A 13,187-nucleotide genomic window follows, 5' to 3' on the forward strand; every position below is an offset into this window, starting at 1 on the left:
AAAAGGGGATAATAATAAACCTATATTCTGCAGGACTTTGTCGGGAATGGAGTCCTGCTGAGCTGGACCCCGGATGTTTTGCCCCGCAGCCACTTTGGGTTGATGCGCGTGGAGTTCACCGTGGAGACACGATCGCCCAGCTAGGGTAAGTTTGCAATTTGATGTTCTTTATTTAGACGCTTTCGATTTTGTCTGTTCCATTTATCTTTAGTCCATTTCAACTTTCATTGGCTTACGATTAGCTTAGGTGTACATACATATACATACATATATTCATATCATTAATTCTGTTTATCGCGATACCTTGTCCGATCTTTGTGTCGCATCCTCCTGCTGCAGTGGCTTCTACAAGCTGCGGGAAAGTCCCTACTTTCAGGACCTCCTGACAGATCCTGTCAGGATCTGGGGCAAATGCTTCGTTCTTTAAAATCTATGGTCTGCCTCTGGGTATCTGTATCTTTATCTATTTGCTTAGCTCTAAAATCGTGGGCATGCTTACTTAAGTTCTCGCTACATTCAGCTCTTTTTCTTGAATTGTTTTTAATAATTCTTTTTTTGTTTTTTTTTTGTATCTTTTGTATTTTCTTGGTTTTTGTTTTTAAATTGTTTACGCTTAACTTTGACATTCATCACATTTATAAATTGCATAACACCGTCAATTAGATAATCTGTTGCATCTGTGGTTTTGTATCATTCTCAATTACTTTAGTTAATGTGTGAAGGTAGTTTAGTCGTGGAAAGGTTTCCATTTGCTCGAAAAGAGTGTGCACTTTTTAATTGGGGGATTTCGGTAGAACTCTGTCTGTGATCATTGCTCCATCGCAATGCGGTTGATTAAGCTTTTCTTTGGCTGCGACGTACATCGCACACTTACAACATTATGTACATAATGCATAGAAATATCCATATCCACCTATAGTTTCATCGTACGTACTAATATTTATGTGTTTAACAGTTAAAATGCATAGTTTTTGGTTTTCTCAATATCGTATATCGTATCGAAATAATATGATTCTTGTTGTTATATTACAGATGAAGCATTTGTTACCATTGCCGGTGTCAGTATGAGAAATTTACAAGCCCTCCTAGCGTATAAGTAGTCTTAGCCTAAGTCGGGTCTAGTGCCTAAGAAACATAATCTCACAAAATTGGTCATTAGTTGGTTAGTTGGTTAATATGTAGAGTCGCCTATTTGGTATCAGCTGACAAATGATTGGATTGATACGATCAGATTGAAGGGTGCTCTCCTCCCTTCCACCCGAATCGAGCCCGAATCTACGGGGTCTGCATCCTCAAGTAGTCTGACTACATGCGATTGTGGGGTGGACACGGGATGGATGTTGGCGGGGAAGGGGGCAAACTGAAGGACCTTTGACATTCGTTAATTTACATAATCAGTATACATGCTTATTCAAGTTAAAGTGTACAAAAAACCAGTCTTTAAAACATGTTTGTTTATCGTTTCTTATGTTTCTTCATTTCCACTAATACTTTACATATAAAATGTAAAAATATTCACTAAATTACTTGCGCTCTACTCGCTTTGCTGTGGTGTGGGGAGATATATACTTGCTATCTGCCCGATCTGGACAACTGCCAGACCATTAGCCATGGCAATTCAGAGTGCTAGGTTTAAGCCTAATTCGTATCCACATCCGGGGCTAACTTTAAGAACTGTACAGGTTAATATTACGCTGTTAGTCGGGTCTATCAAATATGGGGAAACATGGAAACGTTGTAACGTGGAAACACCCTGTGCATCGATAGAGGAAAACAAAACTTAAACTTGAGTTTTCATTGGGATTTTCTTTTATCTCGCTTTTCACATGTATCGTATATTTTAATAATACTTTGCTTGCGACTACTTGCAGATTTACACTTAGTTGTCGCCGTTGCTTACTTTACTTTTTTATTTTTACAATATTATTAGCTTATTAGCTCAATAGCTTTGCAGAGTGATGGGTTTGGGTTTTCAGGCCACTTTTGACCACATTTTTACAGTATCTTTTATCTGCCTATCTGTTTTCCGGCCTTGGCTGTATTTACAAATTTTCGTGATGCCTGGTGCTTTGTGCGGAAATCGTGTGATATATTTAGCTTTGATTGGGATTTACAGTGATGTGTGGTGTAAAGTGCTAGGTAATTCGGCGTATTGCCCACTAAATTCGCAATTAATTTGTAGCTAGGTTTGCTTGAGTTTGTCTTTATTTTGTATTGAACCGCATTTAAACTGGAACCAATTGATAGGAAGGCAAAAAGAATAACAGATACTAGGACGGACTGAATCGATTCGAAATGCAAAAAGTTGCTCAGCTCAACTAAACTCTAGGTTAGTTAGTTCGGCAATTCAACTAATAATCATTACTTTAATAGGAGCTTTTGGGGGGCTTAAAAAATCATGGCACAAGTGTGTGCAGCATTAGCCTGCATTTAACGTTAGTTATATGTAATCAGCGTATATAAATGATTAGACAAATATGTTATTAACTCTACTTGTTCAATTTGTGCATTTTGCTACGTTTCCACTTTAGATTTGCGATTATTTTTTGTTCTTTACTGCTTCTGACTTTCTGTCGCTTCATGTATTTTCCTTGTGACTAAATGTGGGTAAAGTATGGTGTATAAAAACCTATGTTTACGATATAAAAAACTACACAAGACGAAATAATTTAAATAGTTTTAGTAGGGGGAAAATTAACTGAGGGGGCCTAAGTTATAAAGTTAAAGTAAAACATGAGCTTACAGGTCGAACGAATAATTTATGGACACAGCGCTAGACGCTCTGCACTCACTTAAACGACTTAAAGGTTAATAAATACATCGCTATGTACGTAGGTGTAAGGTTTAAAGTTAAGTATTTATATTTAAACATTTATAAAATGATTTAAATTCCCTCTCTGTAAATATGTAAATTTATCTTTAGTTTAGCCTACAATATCTAGGTTTTGAGCATCTGTCGCCGCTGCGCTTGTGACGTTGTTGTTCGTAATATGATTGTTGTTGGTGATCGTTGTCGTTGGTGAGGAGGAGGTTGGTGAGTTGTCCGCATTGTTCATCACCGATGTCAGGTCACCGATGTTGTTGTGATGTTGGTGCGTGTTGTATTGTTGTTGCAGTTGCGTTTGTTGTTGCATCAGGGCCAGCATTTGTTGTTGTTGATGTTCCATCAGATCAGCAGCGTTGTTAGTAACAGTATGGAAATTGGCATTAGTAAGGGTTAAACTGTTCTGGGATGCGAGTGGTGTTATTGTCGGTATTGTGGACTGTTGTGGGACTGTTGGTGTCGTTGGAGTCGTTGGTGATGCATTCGCACTTGCAGTTGCAGTGGCTGGCGTGGCTGGTGATGCTGCATGGGCGACTGTGGGTGAGATCTGGTGGGTCAGGTCTGATGGCGATGGCAGTTGGATGGTTTGTGGGGATGGTGTTGGAGTACTTGGTGGTTGTGGTGTGATGGATGAACTGGAGGACAGAGGAGCGACTGTGGGCGGTAGCAATGACAGAATGGGCAAGAGGCTTGGATTAGTATCGGTGTGCGGTGTGCTGACTGTCTCATTGAGTGCTGTCTGTTGTTGCTGCTGCTGCTGCTGCTGTTGCTGCTGCTGCTGTGTCTCTAGGTGTTGCTGCTGCAACTGCAGCATGTGCAGCTGCTGCTGCTGCAGTATGACATGCTGTGGAACATTACCATTGCTGCATATTTTGCTATAGAGATCCGGCGTGGCCGTTGTCACATCCTCGAATTCAGTCCGAAGCGCCGTGCGCTTCAGCAGGTTCAAATTGCCAGGCAAAAATGAAAGTATGTTGTAGATGACACGGATGTCCTCGCTGGATGTCCACACCCCGGGTCGCTTGTTGTGGTACAGCTTCGCGTACTGGTACACATTCGCCGTGCTGCAGTACTCCATCTCGATGGCCAGCGACGAGATGGCGCAGAAGGTGCACGCCTGGGCGCCACCATATCTACGGGAAAGATGGAACGATTTGTGGTGACTTCAAAACCATAAAAAGCGCGCCTTAAACTCACCTGTCCACAATGACGATGGGTCCATTGCGATAGTCGTTGCAGCGCTCGTGCACATCGACAATGAAGTCGTAGATGCTGTTGGGATTGGACATCTCCGGCCAACTGGGACAGTGGAGCATCTTGACCGTCAGCTCGTAGTCGTCCTGTATCGACTGGATGACAAAGTCGCGGCTCACATAGTCGCTCTTGTTGGTCTTGTTCAGAAACTTGACGCGATAATGATCGCTCTCGATGGGCGTGGCCTCATCCGGCCAAAACTGGGCAAAGTTCTGTGGAGTACATTAGGATTAGTGTCACAATTCGATGTGCATCCCCATTCAACCTACTATATCGTCCAGGGATGAGAGCAGCACGACGGTCTGTGCATTGTGGTCCCAGACCATCTGCCAGAAGTCCTTTATCGTGTGCGCCATGGGATGCTGGGTGACTATGAAGTCCCTCAGCCGCCGGAAGCCGTGAAGCCAGGATGCGTTGATATAATCGCTGCCATCCTCGCCCGGCTTGGGCGTCAAGTGCACCCGACTGCCCTCGATGGGGAAGATGGCGCCGCGGTTCTTGATCGAGTTCACCTGCTTCATGGCGGATGCAATGTGTATGTCCTTCGGTTGGAACTGTATGATGTTCTTGTACTGCTGCTCCAGGTAGGGAGTGCAGTTCTTCAGCTCCTCCACCTGCTCGGCCATCAGATTGGTCTCCCCTGAGGCGATGGCCTCCACCAGGGCGTCGTGCAGGAATATGTACTGCTCCTCAGTTTGCACCAGGAAGTTCCTCTGCGCACGAATGTGGCGCAGGAAGCCAAAGACGTTGACGATGTTTTTCTGCTGGATCTGCTTGAGCATGGCGTCCAGGACGATGTAGGTGCCAGTGCGACCGACGCCAGCGCTAAAATGGAATTGAAAATATAACATAGTAACTATAGATTGAATACTATGGATCTTCATTGGAGTGAGTTAGCTCACCTGCAGTGCACGACTATGGGACCAGCCTCTGCGGGATTGGCGGCCGAGGATTTCTTGACAAAGTTGAGCACAGGAAGGGGATGATCCGGGGTGCCGTGGTCGGGCCAGTTGGTGTAGTGATACTGATAGACCAGCTTCTCGGTATTGCACTGCTTCTTCTTCTTGAGCTGAAATGTGGGGTATACTTTATTAAGTAACTAAACTATTAAAGCCATTTAAAGTAAACCCACCTTTAAGTGCTTGATCTGCAGGGTGCGCACAGTGTAGGTGGACATGACCTCCTCCTCGATGAGCTTGACCTGAATCACGCCGTAGGTCTCTACCCCATCCTTCGGCCAGTACATGTCGCACTTGCGCCTGCCGCGCTCCACCAGATTGGTGATCATCACTATGATGGCCACCCGCTGCTCCCAGATCATGCGCCAAAAGCAATCGAAGGTATCGGGCAAGGGACCCTGGGTGCCGATGAAGGCATGTCCCTTTTGGTATCCATCGATGAAGTTGGCATTGATGTAGTCCAGGTTCTTCTTTTGTCCCGGTGTGGGATGCAAGTGCACCCGACTGTGGTCATCTGTGATTTACAAGCAATTTAACAATAATTATTCGTCATAAAAAAACCCATTACGTTATGAAAGCTTGCAGTCATAAAAAGTAGTTATCTAATAGAGCTACGACTTACAGGCTGTGATGTTGAGATAGCGATTCTTGCGTTTGTTCTCCGGATGCTGCGAGTGCTCACATGGCAGATCATCGCTGATGCACTCGTTCTGAATGGCCTCGTACTCCCGGCTGAATCCAATGTCCCCATCCGCGTGCAGTGAAGCCACGTGCTTGGCGAACTCGTTTACGGGCACAGCTGCGCGAATCTCGTCGCCGATCTTCACGGGCACTTCCCAGTCCACCTGGGGGGCATTTGGATGGTGTGGCGGGTCGTCCAGGTAGTAGTAGGCCGCATGGAAGCACTTTCTGCTGAAAGGAGTGAAAGGAAATGCCAGGTGTTACAAAGGATTGTCCACGAAAGAGTCTTGTAGTGACTTTTCATCTCTGAATTAACCACTTCTCAGTAGAAATATAAATAGAGTGCCGTTCTCATTAACCTAAATATACTGTGCTCTTCAAACTCAATCCCATTAGTTGCCTGGAGCGGAATTCTCAGTGACCAGTGCCCAATGCCTCCTTACCAATGGCAGGCTACTTTGGCAGGAGTGTAAATTCTATTTAACAGGGAGAACATCATTTTCTTTGCCACAGTTGTGAGCCCTGGAAACTATGAAGCAGCTGCAATCAGTTAGGGCGAATCAGCGAAAGGTGTCAGGTGGGCGTGGCCGACGACAAGCTCCTAACAAAATCAGAATGCATAAATAAGCAGGTGAAAATGCTGCAGGAGCAGTTCGTGGCTAGATAGCAGGAAGTGGGTGGTGGTCAGCACTAATGGCATTCGCTGGCAGTCAGGCGTGAGGAGAGACCGACTGAATCCTTTCGGCAGGACACTCTCCAGTGGCCCCAAGCTGCGCCAAATGAGTGACAATGATGGGGAAAAGGCGGACAGGCATTATGCCCGTTCAATTGCTATACACAAATTGAGGTTAAGTTTTTGTAATTGGCTTAAGCGATTACAAGGGGCGCGCAGAACTTTGGACCAAGTTTCGCCTACAAGTGCACTCGAGCAGCCAGCACAACTTGGCAACTTCCCAGCAAAGTTTGCCTCCATTTCACTGTGGGATTCCGCAGCCTTGGGAGAAAGTGCACGACATAATGGCAATTCAGTCGTCCGCACTGTACTGCCAACTTTTCATTCTGTTTCGTGTTGTGGCTCGTTGCACTTTGCGAAGAATATTGCTCTCGTAATCTTGATCTGAATGGTATTGTATTGTATTGATGCAAATCGATTCTTTCCAAAGAAAATAGGCCAGTTTTTGCTTAAAGTGGAGTAAAGCAAAATCAATGACATCTACTTTAAATAATCTTTTAATAAATTTCTAGCCACGATAAGCGTTTCACATAGAAATAAATATAAATTATTTATTTCTTATTCTTTAGGGTTGCTTATTGCCCAACCAACTCACACATTTCCCCATCAGCAATTCCATGACTAAAAGTTTGTTTCCCAAGATTTGCTCTCCATTCCTGAGTGTTTTGAAAGCGATACTGATCTGTCGTCGTTGGAATTTCGGAAGAACTTGCTTTCTGTTTACTCTGCGAAGTTTGGGCGGCATAAACAAAACTCAAACTGGCAAACTGGCGAATCGAGAACTTTGATAATTATTTCAATAATTCTTATCAACGGGAGATGGCCATGCGGCTTTTGTTTACTTTTGCTGTCGACGGCAAAGTAAATAGTAACGAAATGGGGGAAAAAACCGACTAGAAAATAAGAAATTCCGCCGCCACATAGAGTATGCACATATATTTACATATGTTTTTCTTGACTTCTGCGCTTGTTTATCGTAGACATTTGTTGTTTTTCTCGCGTCTCTATTACGCACCAAAAAATCGTATTTATTTATATTTGTCAACTTCCGCTCGCAACTCTGAGCCAGCCATTTGATATGCAACCTGGCTTTTTGTTGTTAATAAATCTTTATGATTTTCGTCGCTTAGTTGGGCAAACACGTGAGGGCTGCGAAAAACTTACGTAAACCAATTTCCGCGCTGCGACTTGCGGCGCAACAGACGCGGCGGTGTTGCACTTGCAGTTGCACCACCAATTTCCGATGTGGCATGCAGCATGGGGCTGCTGCAGCGCTTGCCCCCGCCACCCGACATTGTGTGTGCCTCCACTGGAGTGGCGTTGCATGCGCCGCCCTTTTTTCGCTGCGTGTACCCGCGATCTTCGCCTACATATTGGCACAAATTACGTCATACGTCATATTGGCAACTGCAGTGTCGCCAGTTCACTGCAAAAATAGTACGCAATAACTGCAAACACACACACTCGCACAATATTTGTCTCAATGAGGCAGTTGTTGTGACGAAATGAGCACACTACAGGTGTCTCTCGGCACTTATCGCTCTTCTTTCACAGCGTTGTTTATTGATAAGGTTTATTATTGTGCGGTTTTTTCGTTTCTATCTGTTTTTTTTTGTTGGGTGCCACCGAAGTATCTTTGGATCTGCGTGCTTATAGAGGCGCGTGCTTTGGAGAACTGAACTCTGGGCAATTGGCGATCGGCGCGGTGGCGGAGCTTTTCCTCAGTACCCCGATCTTTAACCCGACTGAGAGATATAGAAAATGCTGTAGTGAGCGAGCTTTTCGAGCTTTGCCTCATCAGCTGTTTGATAACAACTGGCACGTTTTTACTGCCAGTCGTAAAAAGCCAGTTGCCCTTCCCACTTTGCTACAGTAGCCATTGCTTAAGAATGTTTACTAATATATGTAATTAAAAAAAAAGTTTTTTTCTCAAATTATATTGTGTATTAAAGAAAAAACACCTACAAATAAATTAAAGTAATATTCTTATGTGGTGCTTGTAGGAAGTATAAACTGTGACAATTCCAGTTAAAGTACTGCAGTTAATCCTATCTGTTTATGACATTGATTCGACCTTTTCAATTTACAATTGCAATGCATTTTCTCTCCCGTGTTTGCTTAATTAACTCTACTGTTGTGCGCTACTGTTGCTGCGCAGCAAAGAGGTTAATTTATTAATTGCAAATGCTTACTGCCTTGTGGGTAATCAATATTTGTTAATCGATCGATTGGGCCAGACAACTTCCTCAATAAAAGTTGCATTGGGCGGTGTTTGCCCATGGAAAGTTGATAACGCTGGCAGTTGGTTCATCGATAGCGTTGCTAAGGTCAGTGCAAAGGAAGGGAAATTGGGAAAAACTAGTGGAAAACTGTCCCTTTTCCGCACCACCCCCACACCCCACACACCCTGTACACTTTGACTTTTTGCAACGTTGTCATGAAATGGAACGTTTTTTTGGCAACAGTTACCAATACGTTGTCCAAAAACAATTTCTTGTCCGACTCTCTACTCGACATTCTATTTTCAGCATAGGGAAAAGTTCTATTCGAAAAACCAGACACGCGCACACACATTTGCCAGCAAATAAAGCCGTCGACACAAAAACAATGTTCCCAACTGCATCCGATATGAAAAAGTAACACAGAAGTCCACGTACGGTGGACCCTCGATAGGGAGAACAGCTTTTTATGATTCGGTGTCGGATGGCAAATGGAAAATTGTTTTGAACTACTCTTCCTTCAAGTCCTTTCATCTTGTTTTCCCATTTCTGGGCACATTTAGACTTATAAGTTTCATCAATTAAGAGGAGAACACTTTCAGCTCGACTACCAGATACCCATTGCCCGCATATATAGTGACGCAAATTCCTAAGTTTGAACGTATATAGATGCCTGGAATAAAACCGCACAATAATGATTTACTGCATGACGTCTAAGTTATTCGCTAAACTATTTTCCTGTTGCCAAGATAGGTTTGCCTTGGCTAAAAATGATGGTTATCGCTGCTGGCAGCAAATTGTTGCCACAAGAAAGTGCAAAGTATTTCCACTTGGCGCCCAAGTTGCCAGTTTTCCGGAGTGTGTGGTTAGTACTTAGTAAGCCTGCCCCAGCGGTTATTAAAATAAATTCCACACCCCTTGACTTTGTGGCATTCGTGCCTCCAGTGGCAGCCACTAAACGTTGATTAGTGCTCTGCAGAGATGGCAAGGCGGAAAAGTAAATGCGAATGTAAATGATTTTGCCAAGAGCCGCGTATTGAGTTCGGCAAGAAGATTTCCTCTCACCCACGCAGAATACGCGAAAACCCTTCTTTTCATGTTTTCCCACCGCTTTCCTCGGGTTTTCCTTCCTTTTTTATCCCCCATTTTATTTTTTTTTTTTGCTGCCTGACGACTTTTGTTCTGGCTACCTCTCACCCAGTCGCCACTTTGGATTTGTTTGCATTGAAAAGGAAATTGTAGAAATTCGCCTTTGTTTGCTTAATAAAATATAATTTTTTCCGCTCTAAAACTTGGGTAACTTGAAGAATGGGATGGCAACACTCCAACCTTCTGCTTTTCCAGCTCCTCACGCTGTTTTGCGTTCTGCTCTGCTCGCAGGGTATTTGTAAAAAATAAATAAAATGGCATTAATTTGTTGGGGAACCCGAGAAGGGGTAAAAAAAAAAAAGAAAAAAAATGGTGGTGGGCGTGGTAACTTTCATTTGGCATACTCGCGGCAGCATAAAAAATCGCTTCGACAGAGAAAATATGCAAAATTCCTTCCATTGAAGTTGGCTTGGTATAAAAACGCTTTTCATTTTCCCCAACACATTTTGTCGTCTCAAATGTTTGCCATTGCCTCCGGCAAATGCGAATCCGTATCCGGATGTGGAGGATGGGGATGGGGATGGAAATGGGGATTCCCGGGTTCTGGCCAATGGGTTAACCACTTTTACATTTAATAAAGATTTTAAGTAACTTAAAATTGTTTTGTTTGTCTTTGTCTTTGGCTTCGCCTCGGACTCTTGTGTTTTTTTTCGATTTGAATTTTAATTAACATTTCCAGGAAATATGAGAGTGACCCACCTTCCCTCTTAAGTTCGTGGTATCTGGTATTTGCTGTTTGCTCAAAAAAGAGGACAGAAATGGTCGAGTTATTGCCTTAATTATGAATTGGTCTAAAAGGATGTGGCAAAAGGATTACTGGTTTTTTCTGCATTTCATTTGGTAATTGGATAAGTATGCCATTTAATGAAGTCAGTAGCGCATCAAATATAATTTTTGTAATGAGGAATAATCACGAACCATTACAAGCACAAATTCCGAGAATTTTTCACTTCTCCAAGCTGGGAGATTCTATAGATTCTATAGCAGCAACTGACTCGATTCGCTGTCCCTGGTTTATTTTCGGTTTATTTATAAATTCTAAATTCCATCAAGGGAGTGGGAGTACAGGGTTTTGCACTCAGCACTTTGACAACACTTTAGTTTTATTTATGGAACTGCACGCCACTGTCTCGAGAATGCAGCTGCTGCATCTGCACTTGTTTCAGCTATATCTTGGGTTTTATTTTAGGACTCAGTTTGGGAAATCACGGCACAGAGCGCCACTTACCTCCACAGAAAGAAGGCCATGATGATCAGGATAATGCCGAAGCAGCTGAAGATGATGCCCACCAAAACGGCCAGGTTGTAGTCATTATGCGACTGCCGCAGCAGCGGTTGCAGTTTCTCGCAGTTTGGTTGCAGTTGAATCTGTTTGCAGAAAAGAAGAAAATTTAGAGGCTTAGAAGTTATTTGAAAAAAAAGGGTAAAAAGGGGTAGGATTATAACCAGCATATTAGGTATTGGAATCAATAACTCCAAATTGGCAAACTTCATTTCCAATGAAAGGCACTGGCATATATAGCAAACTATGAATTGCATCATCCGAATAACAAAGCTAAAATGTTGACTACATTTGTGTTATGTTTACTCGTATGAAGCGAATGCGTTACAAATGTGTGTGCCTCAGTTATCATCATACTGGAAATGTATTTTTTTGTTGATTTTCCGCTGGCTTTTGTTTGTTTTTCGCGCACTCTTTATTTGCGCTTGTTTATTTCCGCATTTTGCATACGATTTTTGCTGCCACCCGAAGAAGAAAGGATTTAAATGAGCGCCATTTCGCGGGTAGGTGGGGCACTTTTTGTGTGCGCCGAGCGGAAAATGGCAGCGGGCCATGTAAATGCGGCCAAAAGGTGCAGGCCACTTGAAATTCAGGCGGGCCAACAACAACAATGGCAATGAATTATGAATGAGTGGGAGGTAGAACGGTGGGGAGGAGCGTAGGTAGCTAGAGCCACGAAAAATATTGCTGCATACTTATGAGGGCGTGGGCCCCGCCCAGTTGACCACCCAACCCCACCCCCTGGCCAGAAACTTGAGGTCAACTAAATTGCTATATTTCTGCCACAACTTTGGATTATATTTTATGCATGCAACAAAGTTTGCGGCTTGTGTGTGTGTGTGTGTGTGCGTCTGCGTTTGTGTGGAATGTCATTAAGGATGTTGTTATGACAGGTTGAAATGTCAATAAACGCAGGTGCACAGGAAAAAGCCTTTCTTGTTTTTCAAAGGAGATGGTTTCACCACTACATGTTCAGCGAAAAATCTGCATTTTTTAACTATTTCTCTCTGCAATTGTTCACAGTTCTGAATGTTGGTAGAATTCCTTTAAGAGCTGTATTTAAGCAGCCACATTGTTATTTCATACATGAAATAATCGAATTACAACTGGATTTCGTCGTTTTAACATTTCGCAAAATTTCTTGTAGTGCAGACCATGTTAAAGTGGTGACGATACTCATTGTTGTACGAAGTCCATTAAATGCGCCTAAGATTCACATTACGCATACGCCCCGGGGTCCGTTCGGCAGGAACTCAATAATGCAAAGAAACAAAATAGGAAGGCGCATAAAAAGGTAAAGTTACTTGAGCAGTACAGCAACATACTCGGAATATTTTGCTCAGGAAAATTTGGAATTTTCGCAACAAAATAAGTTTTCTGTAACACCTACTCCGCAAAATAGAAGCAGCCTGCTTCCTTTTTGGACATGTAATCTGATATGGAAACTGACAACGGCGAGGCTGCCAACTTTATGGCGTGCCACGCCCCTGCCTCGCATCGACACCCACCGCCCCTGCCACCGTTGCGGCCCGCCCCAAAAGAAAATGCCAAGTTTTTCCGCCATGTGGCAGGTGTTGGTTCGCTCTGCGGATTGCACTTGATATCTTCATGCGCTACTTACAATCCTTGACTCCGAGAATTTGCCCAGCACAATTTTCTTTGGATTTATGACACTGAACGTTGCCGCTGCCACTTTGACCTCGTAGTACGAGTTGGTTGTTAGGTTTTGAAGAATCATCTGCAAGGGAATAAACAAGAGATATAGTGTTAGTATCCTGTTTTAATGCAAATATAAATTCCAACTTTAAAGATAAAAAGACTTAAGGAAATTTTATTTTAATATGAATCGCCAGCAAAAGGCCTTGGCTTTTAAATATATTTTTTGTTTTCATACATTCAAATACTTCTTATAATAATTAAGCTGCTTTCCATTTTCTAGCACTTTGACGTTTGACTGCTCAAAATTCCTCCAGTTAATAAAAACGCGTCAACAAATTTCTAAAATGCATACTACTCTTTGTTTAACTAATTTAGTTTATCCAAACAAGAATTTTCCCTTGCGTACGTGGAACATTTCTAATTTAGT

At 43.0% G+C, this 13,187-nt stretch overlaps 2 protein-coding genes across 8 annotated transcripts in view; one reads left to right on the plus strand and one right to left on the minus strand.

Annotated features, from left to right (window-relative positions):
- LOC6538057 (uncharacterized protein C2orf42 homolog) overlaps positions 1–13,187 on the plus strand; it is a 124,764-nt gene that overhangs the window by 2,144 nt on the left and 109,433 nt on the right. Inside the window, exon 4 of one of the 2 annotated variants that reach the window (XM_039375895.2) lies at positions 34–2,247. In XM_039375895.2, coding sequence (XP_039231829.1) covers positions 34–144 — 111 coding nt within the window. In that variant the 3' untranslated portion in view covers positions 145–2,247. Of the gene's footprint in view, positions 1–33; positions 2,248–13,187 lie in introns of those variants that run through there. The other variant, XM_015193139.3, reaches the window with a different exon arrangement.
- The window catches only part of LOC6538058 (tyrosine-protein phosphatase 99A), a 111,578-nt gene continuing 98,541 nt past the window's right edge, over positions 151–13,187 (minus strand). For 2 of the 6 annotated variants that reach the window (XM_015193142.3, XM_015193140.3), the window contains 8 exons: positions 12,723–12,839; positions 11,048–11,187; positions 5,660–5,949; positions 5,211–5,551; positions 4,981–5,147; positions 4,348–4,903; positions 4,022–4,290; positions 151–3,957 (listed from right to left, as the gene is read on the minus strand). In XM_015193142.3, the coding sequence (XP_015048628.1) occupies positions 2,925–3,957; positions 4,022–4,290; positions 4,348–4,903; positions 4,981–5,147; positions 5,211–5,551; positions 5,660–5,949; positions 11,048–11,187; positions 12,723–12,839 (2,913 nt within the window). In that variant the 3' untranslated portion in view covers positions 151–2,924. Of the gene's footprint in view, positions 3,958–4,021; positions 4,291–4,347; positions 4,904–4,980; positions 5,148–5,210; positions 5,552–5,659; positions 5,950–7,615; positions 8,122–11,047; positions 11,188–12,722; positions 12,840–13,187 lie in introns of those variants that run through there. The other 4 variants (XM_015193144.2, XM_039375894.1, XM_015193143.2 and 1 more) reach the window with 4 other exon arrangements.

The sequence above is a fragment of the Drosophila yakuba genome, chromosome 3R, assembly GCF_016746365.2.
Source record: "Drosophila yakuba strain Tai18E2 chromosome 3R, Prin_Dyak_Tai18E2_2.1, whole genome shotgun sequence".
Classification (NCBI taxonomy): Eukaryota; Metazoa; Arthropoda; class Insecta; order Diptera; family Drosophilidae; genus Drosophila; species Drosophila yakuba.